Genomic DNA, 14,670 nt, shown 5'->3' with positions numbered 1-14,670 from the left:
ACTTCCAAAGCCAAACCTAAGCTGAGACCTTCCACCCCTTTGGAAGTGTTTAGGAATTGGAGTGTTCCATGGGTGTGCCTTTCTGCTTTCTCATCCCAGGAGATGAGAAGAAGCAAGAGTCATACTCCTGCAATTAATACTCTGTGTAAAGCTGCCCTGAGAGGCTCCTCACCTCAACAAAGGGATTTTCCCATGGAGACCTTGCAATGCAAGCACTTCACAGAGACATGTACTTGTGGGGGAAAGAGCATCAGGGTAGAGTTTGCTTGGGGTGACTTCTGTTAATGCAATCTGCTGCCTAGAAATAAGGAGCAAGTGGTGGCCCAGTTTGCTGACCAGCACATTTGGGAAGCATTGACCTTCCTTAGGTTATTCTACACAAAATGTCTCAGCAATTCCAATTTAACCAGAAAAAACCCCTCACTTCATGCCTAGGTGACACGAGATGGATAACAATGACAATGGGTAGTGAGGGGAGATACTCCTCAGTGCACAACCATCAAATCCCCTTGACAGTTTCAAGATGACAAGGTGCTAGTGAAGCCTTTTGGCTTGAGTGTCTTCCATTTCTGGAAGGGGTGAGCCCATGTCTCTTGATTTTGCTTGTTAGTGAGACAGATGCCCATAGAACTGAGACTCCCCTTCACCTTAAACAGCCTGCACTGGCATGGCATGTCTATTTTTTTCCTCTCTGGTTACCCTGACTGCTAAAAACTTTACTGTCACTTCTATGAAAGCAAATAGCAAGATTTAATGCCCTAATGCCAGGGAGAGTGGCTCATGTTTGTAGACTGAGCAGGTTTTGTTGTAATTCCCATTCACAGTGATGCCTCTGCCCTTCCCCTCCAAATTACACTCCTGCTGCAGGATTTCTCATGTATTGGATGTGTAACCCTGTGGTACTCCCGATTTCCTCATGGTATCTCCACTGCCAGAAGAGCCCACTCCTCTTTCCCACACCATCCAGACTTAAGCAATGTCTCTTCCCCTTACAGCTAAGACCTTCCCCTTCTTTTGTATAGCTTAGAAACTTTTCTTTAGACCTTCTCCATAATTTGTACATCTCTACAGAAGCAGGGTGCCCAAAACAAGATGCAGTGCTCCAGGTGGAACCTCACCATAGCCTTGAACAATCAGGTAATAACTTCCCATCGCCTTTTTTCTCTCCCAATCCTCCCCTTGTGCAGCCTGCATTGGTCTGCTTTGCTGCAGCTCACCATTGCATCCCCAGCTCCATCTCACCCCCAGCATCTCCCCAAGCCCTCTCCATCATGAGTGTGTGGCAGTTTTGCATCTGTTAAGTGAACAGGGTCATTTTAGGACACAAATGCTCATCTCCATTTCACCTGCTGTGTCCTAGATCACTCCCCTATGGCACTGAAACATCCTTCAGATGTTTTAAGTCACTGAAAGGCATTGATGATATTGCTGGGTTTGTTGTTCACTGACAAATGGTACCAAGCACAGGCTCACAGTAACCATTTCTGACCACTTTGAAGGGATCTGTTATGATCTGTCCAGAAAGAGTTTGGGCACATTGTGTTCTGCTCCTAGTTAGGCTTCTGAAACACTTTGTGTGGCCTCAGGAAAGGGATTTCACTGCCCTCCATGCATTTTCCAGTGGAGTGGGACAGCAGCCACATCAGCCCTGGAGTCCTTCAGTAGCAGGAAGGACTTGTGAGACTGTGTTAGCTCGTGTTCCTAATGCTCTTCAGCACCAGTGCCATGCTGATGGATGGATGGATGGATGGATGGATGGACGAATTGTCAATACCTGGCTAGCTGAAGCAGAGAAGCATCAGGTTTCTTTAACCCACAACAAAAGAGAAGTAGAGAGCCAAGTCACCTGCTTGTTTATGCCAGTGTGAGTCAGGACTGTGCTGAAGCCAGTGAAGTTGCCCTTTTGAGGAAGGTTAACGTGAAGTTTGCTCCCCAGGCTCCAAAACTGAGTTGGGAGTGATGTTAGCTGGGAGGGATTTTACCCACATCAGACATTTCTGAGGTGCAAGAAGTGTGAAGCACTGTCTGGATCCTTGGCCTGATTGCAAATGCAGGTGGAATGGGTGTACTTACTGGATTGGTTTGGCATATTGGGATACAACTGAGCTGGGTCTAGTGATTTAGAAAATACTCAAAATGAATTGCTTGGGTTTGTGAGTGCAGTGTTAGTGATTGCTACACAAGTCATTTTAGTCCTACCTAGGGGCATATTTGCATACATTTATCCTCCTTTCAAGTGAAGATCTTTGGGGAAACTGTATTTATCTCCTCCCAACTCTTTCTTCAGCTTTCAGTAGTCCTGCAGTCACCTCTTCATTTTGTTTCTGTTTCATGTATGTAGAGACTAATCGACTCTTCCTCTTCCCACCAAGTGCAAATGAATCCACAGAGATCAAAAAGCATTTGTATCAGGAAGGGATGCCTTCTGCAGGAAAATGATCTCAACAGGCTGCAAAATAAAGATGGCAAAGGTTAAGCTGAGTCTCCACCAAGTAGCTAACACCAGTCCTGGAGGACAGAGCATGACCTACTCAGAGCAGAAGCTGAATCACCCATGGAGGAACTTAGAAGGAATTGTTAGCTTGGTCCATAGCCTTGGTAAATCTATAAGATCCAGCATGGCCATCAGAGCCCTGTCAGACTTCCCATTCCCTGGCAAGTGCTGTTAATGTTGACACCACAGAAGCAGAAACAAAGAGAGATTACAGCCTACAAACAGAGAATTTCCCAGTGCTTTTTGCTTGATGTAGGACCAAATATTCCATCTGATCATGTTTCCAGCCTTTCCCAAAGCGAGAGGGTTTCTACCCATCCCTAGCAAAGCAGTATCCCAGCCTCAGAAACACTACCCACCCTTCCTTTGCTTTTCCCTTTTTGCCTCCTATCCAGTTTGCATCCCTTTGAGACCACCAGGCAGCTTCTCTGGAGTTAACACCCTTGAGCTAGTTGCAGCTCATTACTACTTGCCTTTATTCAGAACTTAGCCAGGCTCAGCAGTTTCTAAATGCAGCATTTTTCTAAGGCAGCCTCTGATTTTGGATGCTTTGCACTGTGTCAAATCGAATGTCCAGGAATGGAGACACCACAGAATCAAGGGTCACTCTGGAAAATGCTGTCTGCAGGCTCCTTGCCTCCCCATCGTTTTGTGTCCTTGAGTTTCATCTCCTTACAACACCTCTGTGTCTTCCTGGTCATGGAGCAGAACATCACTGAGTGTAGATACAAAGCCTGGTGTGTCCAGGGCTTGATGTCTCTATTAGATGGGTATCTTGGCAAAGTGATAACAGGAGGTGTAGGGACTGTGAGGATGTGTAGCCTGTCCAGCAAGGCCTGACCTGCCCTGGTATTTCCATCCAGCAAGATGCAGCAGCCAGGTGTGCTGGGGCAAGGTTTTATCACGAAACTTCTCTGCTACCCTCCCTCTCCCCTCCCCAGCGTGCTCACACCCATCTCTATCTAAGCCATACCTCTCCATCTCACTTGGCTGCCCCTCAAGCCTCTCTTTTACCCCCCCAACACCCAACCAACCCCCCAACCCTAAAGTCTGAAGGCCTGATTGCACAGATTGAAGGCCCTAATTGCACTTCCCTTTCCAAAGCCGCGTTCGTTTATCATAAAGGGTGCACATTTCCCCTGCTACAGCTTCCATGGCCAGAGGCCCTGAGGGCCAGCTCAGAAATGGAGGGAATTAATTACATTTTTTTAACTCCCCTTCTTTTAAAGTATTGGGAGAGAGTGATGAAACATCCCGGGGGGGAAGGGAGAAAAGGGGGGAACTGTAGAGATGAGGGTGAGGAGGGAGGGAGCAGCAGGAGGCAAGAGGAAGAGCTGGCTCTTTCATCCAGGAGGGTCTTTGTGAATTAACCTTGGTCTCCCCAACACATCAAGACCCCCTACCCCCTCTCCTCCATGACAAATGACCTCTGGAAAGGGTAGAAACGAGGCCAAAGGCTCCTAGCACCATGGCTGTTATTGACTTAGCCCGAAGTGCAAGCCCACGCCACGCCTGTGACTGATTTGGGACAGCAGCAAAGGGAAAGGAGATGGGGACAACTGATGAGAGGGAGGGGAAAGGGAAGGCTGTCAGTCACTGTGATGGACAGGTAGCAGATTTCCCTCCAGATAAAACCTTACAGATGTGAAGTGAGTATTGATTTTTAGTTAGTGATGATAATGCACCAAGAAGTAATAAATTATAAGAAAGCAAGGTCAAAAAGCAAAAGTAAAAGGACTTTGCATTCTTGAGGAAGGGATTTCTCCAGATGCCTCAGACTTTTCTAAGTTCAAAAGTTGCCTGGAAAATGAGTTTATCCAGCTGAAACAAGAAGACAGATAACAGGGGCCTGCCAAAGCTGGAGGGCTCATGTAGGGTTATCTGTGCTGGGTGGCTGTGTAGCAAAGAGGGACTAGAAATCTCTGGTTTACTGTTGTTATTTCTAACACCTTTGTGTCTTGGGGTGGGGAAGATCAGATGCCATCCTCTGATAAACCTGTGCAAACAAGAGACCTCAGGGAAGGTCAGCCCAAATTGCTCTCCAGCATGTTTGGAAAAGGCAGATGCTTCCCACAGTCAGCATTGCTGAAGAGGGAACAGAGATCTTTGAGGCTTCTGGCTCAGTTGAGCCTCACAGTCTCTATCAGGGTTCACTTGCAGCTCTCAGCTACCCTGTCTCTGTGGGAGCATCCAACAGGGCTGAACATCTCACAGTCACCTTCCAGCATCTCCCCTCTCCACCTTTCCTACAGTCATGTACCCATTCCCCACCCTGGCAGCATTGTGGTGGGATATTGGCACCTTTATGTTTCACTGTGGATTTCCAGAGGGAAATTCAGCCCTCCTTTTCAGAAGGGGGTCTTAGAATGGGATGGATTGTCCTTCAGAAGCGTCAGTCTCTCTGTAGAGGGATTCTAGAGGATTAGCAGAGACTAGAAACTTAACTTCACACAGCTAAGGTGAGTTGAGTCCTAGTTTAAGTGATGTGCACAAGCCCAGTAGCAGACCTGGGATTAGAAATCAGCCCTGATTCTGACTGATTAGAGCCAATTACAGTCTTCAGTAGGATTTGTGCAAGTGTCTTCTCTGGTCTCAGCTCCTCTGAACTTGAAGAGTGTGAATCTGGGTTTCATTTCCCAACATTGCTTTACATCCCACTCTCTTTTTAAAAGGCCCTTAGAGGAAGTGTTATATGACTTCTGCTTGCTTTAAGAGCCTTTTCTTTTCTCTGAGTAATATAAAGCAGCTGACTTTTCTTGGGGAGACAGCCAGGAGGGAAGAGTAGTAGAAAACCCTCTGGTCTGTGAGTGGTTCCAGTTGCCCTTCTTTTTATAGCACATGGTTTCTTTTCAGCACCTGCAGGGCTCAGCAGGGTTGGGCAGCACATCCTCAGCCACACAGCTCTGCCAGACCAGGACAGCTTAGGGAGGGAGAGGCCAATGAGCCTGGCTTTATGCTGCCTTCAGCTGGAGCCTGCCAAAAATAACTCCTAATTCACACGTCTGTGTTTTCATGCAGGCAAGGAGGGTGTTTATTGTTTTAAACATCTGATTCTGCTTCTGAATGAAATCCAGTAATGCCTCCTGGCTGCTGCCTGTGTGTGTGTGTCCTGGATATCTGTCGGGGCGAAGAGGTGCAGGGTGTTAACACCTACAGCTGAGGTGATGCTGAAGTGATGAGCTCTGCCTGCAGCCAGCAGGATCCAGGGGCATTCCAAGGGATTCATAGCTGAGCCAGATCAAAGTTCATGATCTGGCTTTAGTGGAAGGTTACAAATAACTTTGCAGCTGCAAAACCTACCGTCAGGTTGCACTCCCTGTGATTTCCCTGCTGCAGAAGCCTTGAGGCAGAGAGGTTTACATTACATCCACACAGAGAAGCATGACAGTCCCATTCTCACATTAATCCTTGCATATTTAAATGCAATTTCCTTTCTTCATTCTCCTCTCTTTCAGTCTCTGGGCTGTCATGGGGCAGGGAGTTCCAGGGACACATTTTGCCCAGTGTTATGGCTAAACAACTTCATCTAGATACCTCGAGGCTTAATCACACTGATTAAGAAGTTGTGCCTGGAGGGTCTGGAGAGCTGGAGGTAATTTAGGCTCTGTTTGGAGCACCATCTGCCCCTTGGGGTAGAGACAGCTAAGCCAGTTTTAACTTCTGGGGACCAGTAGCAAACTCTACTGAAAACCCTGACGAAAGAGAAGGTAAATGAACCCTGTCTGAGCTCTGTGCTGCTGCCACTGTGCTACCTGGATTGAGCTTGTTCAAGGCTCACTCCTGTGCCTCCATCCCACACTGCAGACAAACCCAGTGGTCAGTGTTAGATTGATTTTCCAGGCTTTTTAACAAACCCTCTCCCCAGTACCTCCACCTCCACAGGGGTCCAAGCACCCCTGCTCCCAAATTCCCCTCCCAGAACAAATGCCTGGGAAGGATCTCAGGCCAGCTGGGTCAGGAGGTGGCATTACATCAAGGGAAAGCATCTTTGCACAACTCCTGAGTGCTTCCAGGGGGAGGAGAAGCTTTAGAAAGCAAAGGCCAGTGAGTAGCCAGTCATTCAGCCTAAGCCTCTGCTCTGACTGGAAGGTGAGGGAGGAGGGGATGGGGAAGGTGTCTGTGCTGAGCAGGAAGGGGAGACGCCGCTCTATACAACCCTTGTAGAGAATGTATCCTCCACACAATAGCTCACCAGGCCGCTGGTGAGGGGGATAAAGGGCTCATTTTACCACTTGCCAGGCTCCAAATATTTCCAATTTGCCACTTTAATTGATGTCAATAAGGTTATGCTAAATTGGGAGATTTTTCAGCTGCTCAGCATCTGAGCGCTGGCCTTGGCCCCCCGAGGTGCCCGGCTGGCCCCTCTCCCCCGCCTCTCCCCAGCACAAGGCAAGCCTCAGGCTGCCACTGAGATCAACAGAGAGCCATCAGGACTTCCCTTCCTTCCCTCTCCACGGCCTCGCTTCTGCAAACTCTTTACACTCTTTTAACTTGGCAGCCCCCCGGGGGAATTTTGCTGATTGCAGAAGGCAATTGCATTAAAGCACTGGTGGGATCGGGGTCCCTGTGTGAAGGGCTGTAGGCAGCAGCTTTACCCCAAACTCACCCACAGGAACAAATCTGGCTGCTTTGGTTTTTTTGCTGCAAAAGAAAGGGGGAAAAAAAAGAAGTTCATCTGTTTCAGGTCTTAGAGCAGGAAGATTGTATGTGTGCAAATTGAATTAGACTTCAGTACTCTGAAATGAACCCAACCAGGACCTGTTGTCCTTTCATATTTGAGGGTAAAGAGAACTTTTGACATTTCAGTCCCTAAAGCTGAATCTGCATCAAAACCAGAAGGGATTTGCATCTGGTTTGCTTAGGGACCTTTGCAAAGCAAGCCCTGCTCAAGCTTCCAAAGCAAAGGGCTGACTTCAGCATCCCTGTTTGAAAATCTGGATTTTTGCTCCCTGTCTCGTGTGGTTTTACACTTCAGCAAGGGCTGTGCCTAGGAAAGGAGGAGGTGCTAATTCATGGCAGTGTGTGTCCAGCAGGTTTGTCCCAGGTTGAATTCCTTCCTCCAGTGTTCACTCTAACAGCACAGCTAATGTTGTTGGCAGATCAGCAAAGAAAGACCAAAGATAGAGTGTACTGTGAGGGAACTTCTCAGTTATCCCTATTAAGGTCTCTCAAGCATTAGCCACAGAGGAGCCAGTTGTGGGGTCTGTCTGTTGCTATTTGGTGGAAGCAGACATTCCTTCTCCAGCCTGGCCAAACCTATACTGATACTGTATGCTGTGGTAATAGAGCACCACTGTATATAGGCTGTTTCTGGTGTGCATGAAGGCAGCTGAACACGTAGCTTCTCTCCCCTAGACATTGATGTGTTGTTTGCTGTCTCCCTCCAGGTGATGAGCATCCTGAGCAACCCCAGCGGGGTTCCTCCTCAACCCCAGGCTGACTTCTCCATCTCTCCCCTTCACGGTGGCTTGGACACCACCAATTCCATCTCTGCCAGCTGCAGCCAGCGGAGCGATTCCATCAAGTCTGTGGACAGCCTCCCGACTTCCCAGTCCTACTGCCCTCCCACCTACAGCACCACCAGCTACAGCGTGGACCCAGTGGCTGGCTACCAGTATGGACAGTATGGCCAAAGTAAGTAGAGTGATTGTATTCCCTCTGCACAGGGAAAGAGGAGAAGGAGGGAGGGTAAGAGGGTATGGATATTTTGTTTGAAGGGATTCCCATGGAAATCTAGAGAGAAAAGGGGAAACCTACTCACCAGCCCCAGATGGAGGGTGCTCCATGCAGCCTCCCCAGCACCCTTGCAGTGCCATGGACAGGTCCCAATTGGACTATTTTAACATTTCTATTAGAGAAAGATAACTTCCAGTCCTTTCTCCTCCCCACTCTCCAATTCTCCCTTCTCCAAAAGCCCTACAATGTGTTCACCCTGCTCAGCCAGAGGCAAGCTGGGCTTTTTAGTGCCATCCCTTCATGATGCAGTGTCACATCCTCCCCTGATGCAGTGTCACATCCTCCCCTGATGCAATGTCACATCCTCCCCTGATGCAGTGTTACATCCTCCCCTGATGCAGTGTCACATCCTCCCCTGATGCAGTGTCACATCCTCCCCAGCCCCTCTCTAAGACCAGGGATCCAAGCTCAGAGCTTTTGCTACAGACTACATTAAGCCAATGTCTGGCAACTAGGCTGTGGTTCTGAACCTAAACCCCTGACCTGAAAAGCAGAAGGTCCCTGGGAGGGTCTGTTTCTCCTCCAGAATGGTTGGGTCACAATAACACCAGCGAGCCTGGCAAAGGGCTCACCTGCCGGTGTTAAACTAATAAGAAGCGTGGTGTTGTGAGAGAGCGAGCCACGAGGGTTAAAGGTGCATCCTCTTCCTCCAGGAGCACTCCTGCCTGCCCAGAGCTTGTCCTCACTGACCTTTCCCTTCCATTTGGCTGGGGCTTTTTATTCCCCTCTCCGTCACAGCCCTTTAATGTCTTTAACTTCTCTGGCTAAATGAGAACCGGCTGTGGCTGCAGACGGGATCAATAGCAGCTTCCCCCCTCCTCACCCCTCCTTTTTGTGTTCCTCTGGAGTTTGATCTGTGACCCCTTGACCTTCCCCTCGCTTCTGGATGTGAGGCTGGACACACGTGCTATTGATAAAAATCTTAAACAAATTCCAATACCATGTATTTCCAATAAAGATCCCCTTGGGCAAGCCGTTAGTCACACCCATGTGTGTAAAGAAGAAAATAAGGAGGACGAGCTGAGTCTTCTGAGAGAGAGAAAAAGCAGCAAAGGAGAAGGAAAGAGAAAGAGAGGTTTGTCTTGGTTTGCTGCAGGAATTTCTGCTTGGGCCTCAACTTGTGCTGATGAAAAACTGCTCAAGCCAGCCCTGTTTCTGTTATTTGCATCCCCCCCACCCAATCTCTGTTGCACATCTCTGTCTCTTCTGCTAGACACCAGTTCAATCTAAAGTCCAGTTTAGAGCCTGCAGGATGGGTTTTAATAGTCACAAGAGCCCAGGTTGGCAATAGGTCTGTGCCCAACACCAAGCCTTGTGTGGCTGACAGAGTTAGCCCAGACATGCAGGGAGCCAGTCACAAAGCTGTTCTTCCTCCTGGGGCAAGGAAGGTAGGTGAGAAACCATCAAAGCCCCATCCACAGTCCCACTGCTGGGAGCTGGAGTCAGACTTGCTGGCAAGGGCTTACAGCCAAGGCCAATGCTGTGCTGCATGGCAGAGGCAGCACAAATCAACTGGGGCTGTTTTAAGGTGACATCCACCTTAAGCAGCAGTTTCTACCTGTGTGCATGTCTCTGTATAGATGCACATTTACAGAGTCATATTTACAGCTGACCTTGGTATAACAACCTTTTTGGCTTCTCTGTCTTTGTGCATGTTGTGTTTAGCAGATACTTCCAATTCCAGTGTTAAGTGACCTGCACAAGATCATTTCTTGATGTTCAGGTCAATTCCTTCCATGATGTGACAAGAAAGTATCAAAACTCTCTTTAGATGGAATGAAAATAGGGGGTTGTTATGGTGAGGCAGGCTCTGTATAACCAGGGCTTGTACCTAAGAGCTCTGTGGCTTTGATAGGCTTTGGACCTGGCCTGCAGAGATTATCTCTCTCCCCACTTCTCTCCTTAATTCTCTGTTCAGAAACACAAAACCAGACGCTTTCTGACACGAGCAAATGCACACCCTGAGTATTTTCAGTAAGTTTCTGGTTTTGTTTTGGCTTCTGCAGTATGAAACCCATGAATAAACCATGTCTTTGGCTTCTGGCCTGGGATACTCTGGTGCTTTTGAACTCTTCCTGCTGGAACCAGAAGCAATCTTGGGAGTTTAGTGTTGGGTTTTTAGAAGGATGGGATTGCCATTGAATTCCCATTTTGCTGGGTCCTGCCCAGAGCAGGGTGACTGGCTCTGACTGCTCATCTCCCTCCTTTCCCCAGCAGCCATCTGAATTCACCCAGTGACAACAGAGCAGCATGTCCAATGAGAGAATCTGTTACCTACAGCCTCTCAAAGACATTGTTTAACGTGGTTACCTGATATAGCAGGGGACCAAGCTGATAAGATCTGGATGAGAGCCATAGCTTGGGGTCTAATCCTGGCTACATCCCCCCTTGAATCTAGAGACACCATAACACAACATTACAGAGCCCAGTGCTTGAGTGGAATTACTCCAGCATCCCAGTCCCCAGGGAGCACTGGCCAAGGTGCCACCTCCTCCTCTTGCCTAACTCAGCTCCTTTCAGACTCTGGTGCCTGCAGAAGCCCTGCTCCCCAGCTGGAGGCCTGGATAACCCACCCTGTGCCCAGCCCAGCGGTGCTTGCACAGTGCTGTCCCAGATGAGTGGGATGATGAGGAGCAGGGATGCCAGCTGAATGTGGTCCTTGTGGCTCCCCAAAGGCCGGAGCTGTGTTAATGATGCTGGTGATGGAACGCAGAAGCGTGAAAGGAATTCTAATGGATCTGACAAGTCTAATCAGAATTTGTGCCTGGAAGGGGCCTCCTCTGGGGCAGGCATCTGACAAGATGTTGATGGCTGAAATTTGTTTACTCATTGCCACCGATTGTACGTCTCCTGCCAGCTCCTTATTAATCTAATTTGAGACATTAAAGCTAGTGAAAGGGAGAGAATTTGACTGAAGCTCAGCTAATGGGCAATGTCACCATCCTGCCCTGGTCCTCTTCCCCCTCAGGCCACGGGGCAGTCGGGTGAGCTGGGAGATGGGTCCACGCCTGGCCTCGGGAGTTGTGGCTGTGTTTCTTACCCAGATGGAGATGAGCAAAGCAGTTTCCCTTTAGGAAGAGTGGATGAAGGCAGGCAGCAGAGCTCACAGAAGTGAGTCAGCACATCACAGATGAGTCAGACTGAAGCTCTGTCCAGACTTGGTGAGGTTCCACTGACACCTTGAATCCTTTCCACCAGCATCACTGAGCACGGGAGTTGGCTTTGCCAGCCTGAGACGATACAGGGAGGAGAGATTGGAGAGCTTATCCCTCTGGCTTTCTGCTCAGGCTTGTCTTTAGGCAACACCTCTGAAAACACCATTTTCCATGGCAGAAGTAGAGTTTCATCTCTTTTCAGTACCTAAGTGCTTCCAGCAGGACCATCACGTGTTCCCAGGAGCGCAGCGGGGTCTGTGTTGACCATTGCTTTGGGTCTCTTTTTGTAAGAGTCAGTTTGTGGCATCTGTTGGTTGCACATCCTTTGATGCCCAATGCCTCATTTCCACTAAGTGCTAACCTTGTGCTGTTTCCTCACCCTCCTTTTTTCTCCCCCTCCTCTTCAGCTGCCGTTGATTATTTGGCCAAGAACGTGAGTCTGTCTACACAGCGCAGGATGAAGCTGGGAGAACATTCAGCCGTTCTGGGCCTCCTACCAGTAGAGACAGGCCAAGCTTACTGAAGAGTCCAACTGTGCCAACAACCCACTCCAGCAACGTGGTACCACTGGAGAAAACACCACCAGCCTTCCAGGGATCTACCTGTACCCGGACCCTGCTCCTTCCCATTCTCTTCCACCTCACACCAACTTGAGCTGTGAAGGAGACGGGAAAGACAGGGAGGGCTCTCCAAGTATCCAGCTCCTCCCAGAGCACTCTTCTCAGAGGCAAGCCTGACCTCTGTGACCTGACTCCTCCTATGGCCAGAGACAATGGGTTGGGTACATTTATTAACCCTGAGTTCATGCCCTCCCTCTAACCTACCTGGCCATGGCGTTTTGCCCACACTTAAAGGACTTTCCATTGATCTAGGTAGTTGGCATAGTCAAAGCCAAATTGATCTTTTCTTTTTCTGTGTAAAAACAAAAAGAGAAAAAGGTTCCATTTTGTTTTCTTTCCATTGCTGTAAATTTGGTGAATGTTGTATAGGAACAAATAACCAACCTGATCATTAAGGGTGATACAATTCGGGACCACAGAAGACCTATGGACCAAATGTAAGAAGTTGTTTAGAAACAAAAAGCAAACCACAAAGACAAACAAAACCAGGAAAAAAAACCCAAACCCCATCTATTAAAGTGACAGCAAATTTCCCCACCCCACTCTACCCTTCTGTTCTCACTGATGGCTTCCCAAAGCAGGGCCAAAGCTGCTAAGCAGGGGCAGGATAAGTCCGTCCAGCCTGGGACCTTTGGAAAGTGTAAATGTAAATTGCTGCATGAAGACTGGAGATTATGGGCACAGGCACGAGCAACATTTACTTTTTCCTCTTAGGGACCAATCCAGAGCTGATTATCACTGCAAAGACACGGGGAATCTGATGTAGCAGCAGGAGATGTGATAGCCACGGCCGGCCTTGCACGCACAGAGGAAGGGCATCAGCCACAGCCCATCGCCTGGGAGCTTTTGCCCACCCAGTGGAGAAGGACAAGGACTGTCAGTGGCCCTTCTTTCACCCAGTGGGATTGAAGCTGGCCATGAGAACAAAGACAAGAGAGGGAAGAGTCAGAGGTGTTTGTTAGCTGCCTGCTTGGAGGGGTCAGTGTGCAAAGCCAGGTTCTTCTACAAGGGCCACCTGAAGGAAAATGATGCTTGTTCTGAAGGTGCTTTCCTGCAGCTCCCTCTCACTGAGAGGTGGATGTGGAGTCAGAGGAGAGGTGACCTGGAGAGTCTTTCTTGCAGCAGCTAGGAAGGAAAGGTGCTTTCAGCTTGCACCTCTTTGTTCTGCAGGAAAAGATTTACCTTACCAATAGCATCCTTTATCCTCTAGCTACCAGAAGTGCTTGCCCCTGTCCATCCTCCCAGCCCTTCCTTCACCCCTCTCATTTCATGGACTGTTCCATACCACACAATCTCTCAGTCCCTTCCCTCTGCTTTTCATTTTGGTGGTGGAGCCTTTCTCTCTCTAAGCCAGATCTTGTTCTCTGGTTTAGTCACCCCACTTTTCTGCAGCAGCCAACGCTCTCGCTTTTGTAGCAGCTCAACACACTGCTCAGATAAAAGCAGCCAACAGTAGTTCATCACCCACATGGCTTTTTAAACAGTTCCTCTTTTTCATGTGGTGGTGATCCTTGATGATTCTTAAGCAGGTGTGTAATATTATAGACATTTTTGCCTTCACCTTCCTGTCTTGAGAGGGCTTCAAGAACGTGCTGAAACTTGATCTGGAGGGGGCAAGAAAAGCTGCCCCTGAGATAACCACCCTGACACATAGAGTCTGTGCCCAGCCAGTGGCTGATATGTAAAGTCCAGTGGCAACAGGCAGTGCTTCAGGTCATCCACAGACTGTTGGGGTTTCTAGTGCTATTTTATATGTCTGCTTTAGGACAAGGGGTATCTGTTTTTTGTCCATGGGTGATAACAGGGGACCACGTGGCCAAATGAGTTCTGATCTAGCATATGCTCTGGCTTGTTACAGGAGACACTTCTCTTGTGCTCTCTTTTGCTGCTGCTGCTTCCATTCTTCTCAAATAATCTGTTGTTGTTTTTGCAGCTGAAACAACATTTTCCCCTGCCTTGCCCCAACATCATTTATCATGAACCACCAAGCTGCTTTCTCTTCAGCCATGTGGACAAGTACCTGTTCTGACCAAAGCACAGTTGTGCTTCTTCCATTGCTCAGCATCCTCTCAGAGCCACATATGGCTTTCATCAGCTTTGCTTTATGGCTGTCACAGAGCCTGCTCTACATTCCTAAAAGCATATTAATACACCAGCTTGGCCTCTCACACTCTCACGTGCACGTTTCTGTGCAGGAGCTCTGTGTGAGGTGACATCTTCACCCAGAGGTTGTATTGCTGTCATTTATGCTCCAGAGATGCCAATTCAGCCTCTGCTTGTCCAGCTGTATCACACATAAATCCTCCTCCTAGTTGTGAAAGACTTTCCTTGGCTCACAATGCTCTTGAAGCACTTGTAGCTTGCATTCTTCCCACCCTTTCTCAGGGTAATGTACAGCACCCACAGCTGGATGAATAGGTGAGGCCAAAGGTTCCCTTGAGGTGATTGAGGAGCCAAAATACCTTGGACCAGTTGTCTGAAGCACTCTCCCTGCTTTGCACCACTTTGAGACCTCAGAAGACAACAAAAGATGCCTGTTGGTGTTGTTTACTCTTTAGGGCTGATCTAAGGAAGAAACCCCATTTAAATTCCACTTCTGGCTTAAAATGTCCTTCCCAACAGTCACCTTCAGCCTCACCTGAGCCATGAGCAAAGGGATTAATGA

At 48.5% G+C, this 14,670-nt stretch overlaps 1 protein-coding gene across 4 annotated transcripts in view; it reads left to right on the top strand.

The window, feature by feature from the left end:
• PAX7 (paired box 7) overlaps window positions 1-11,908 on the top strand; it is a 101,561-nt gene extending 89,653 nt beyond the window's left edge. For 3 of the 4 annotated variants that reach the window (XM_062012843.1, XM_062012844.1, XM_062012842.1), the window contains exons 8-9: window positions 7,882-8,128; window positions 11,793-11,908. In XM_062012843.1, the coding sequence (XP_061868827.1) occupies window positions 7,882-8,128; window positions 11,793-11,908 (363 nt within the window). Of the gene's footprint in view, window positions 1-1,071; window positions 1,138-7,881; window positions 8,129-11,792 lie in introns of all 4 variants that reach the window. The other variant, XM_062012841.1, reaches the window with a different exon arrangement.
• Window positions 11,909-14,670: the final 2,762 nt, after the last annotated feature.

The sequence above is a fragment of the Colius striatus genome, chromosome 21, assembly GCF_028858725.1.
Source record: "Colius striatus isolate bColStr4 chromosome 21, bColStr4.1.hap1, whole genome shotgun sequence".
NCBI classification, from domain to species: domain Eukaryota; kingdom Metazoa; phylum Chordata; class Aves; order Coliiformes; family Coliidae; genus Colius; species Colius striatus.
This window is presented reverse-complemented; position numbering and strand designations above follow the sequence as displayed.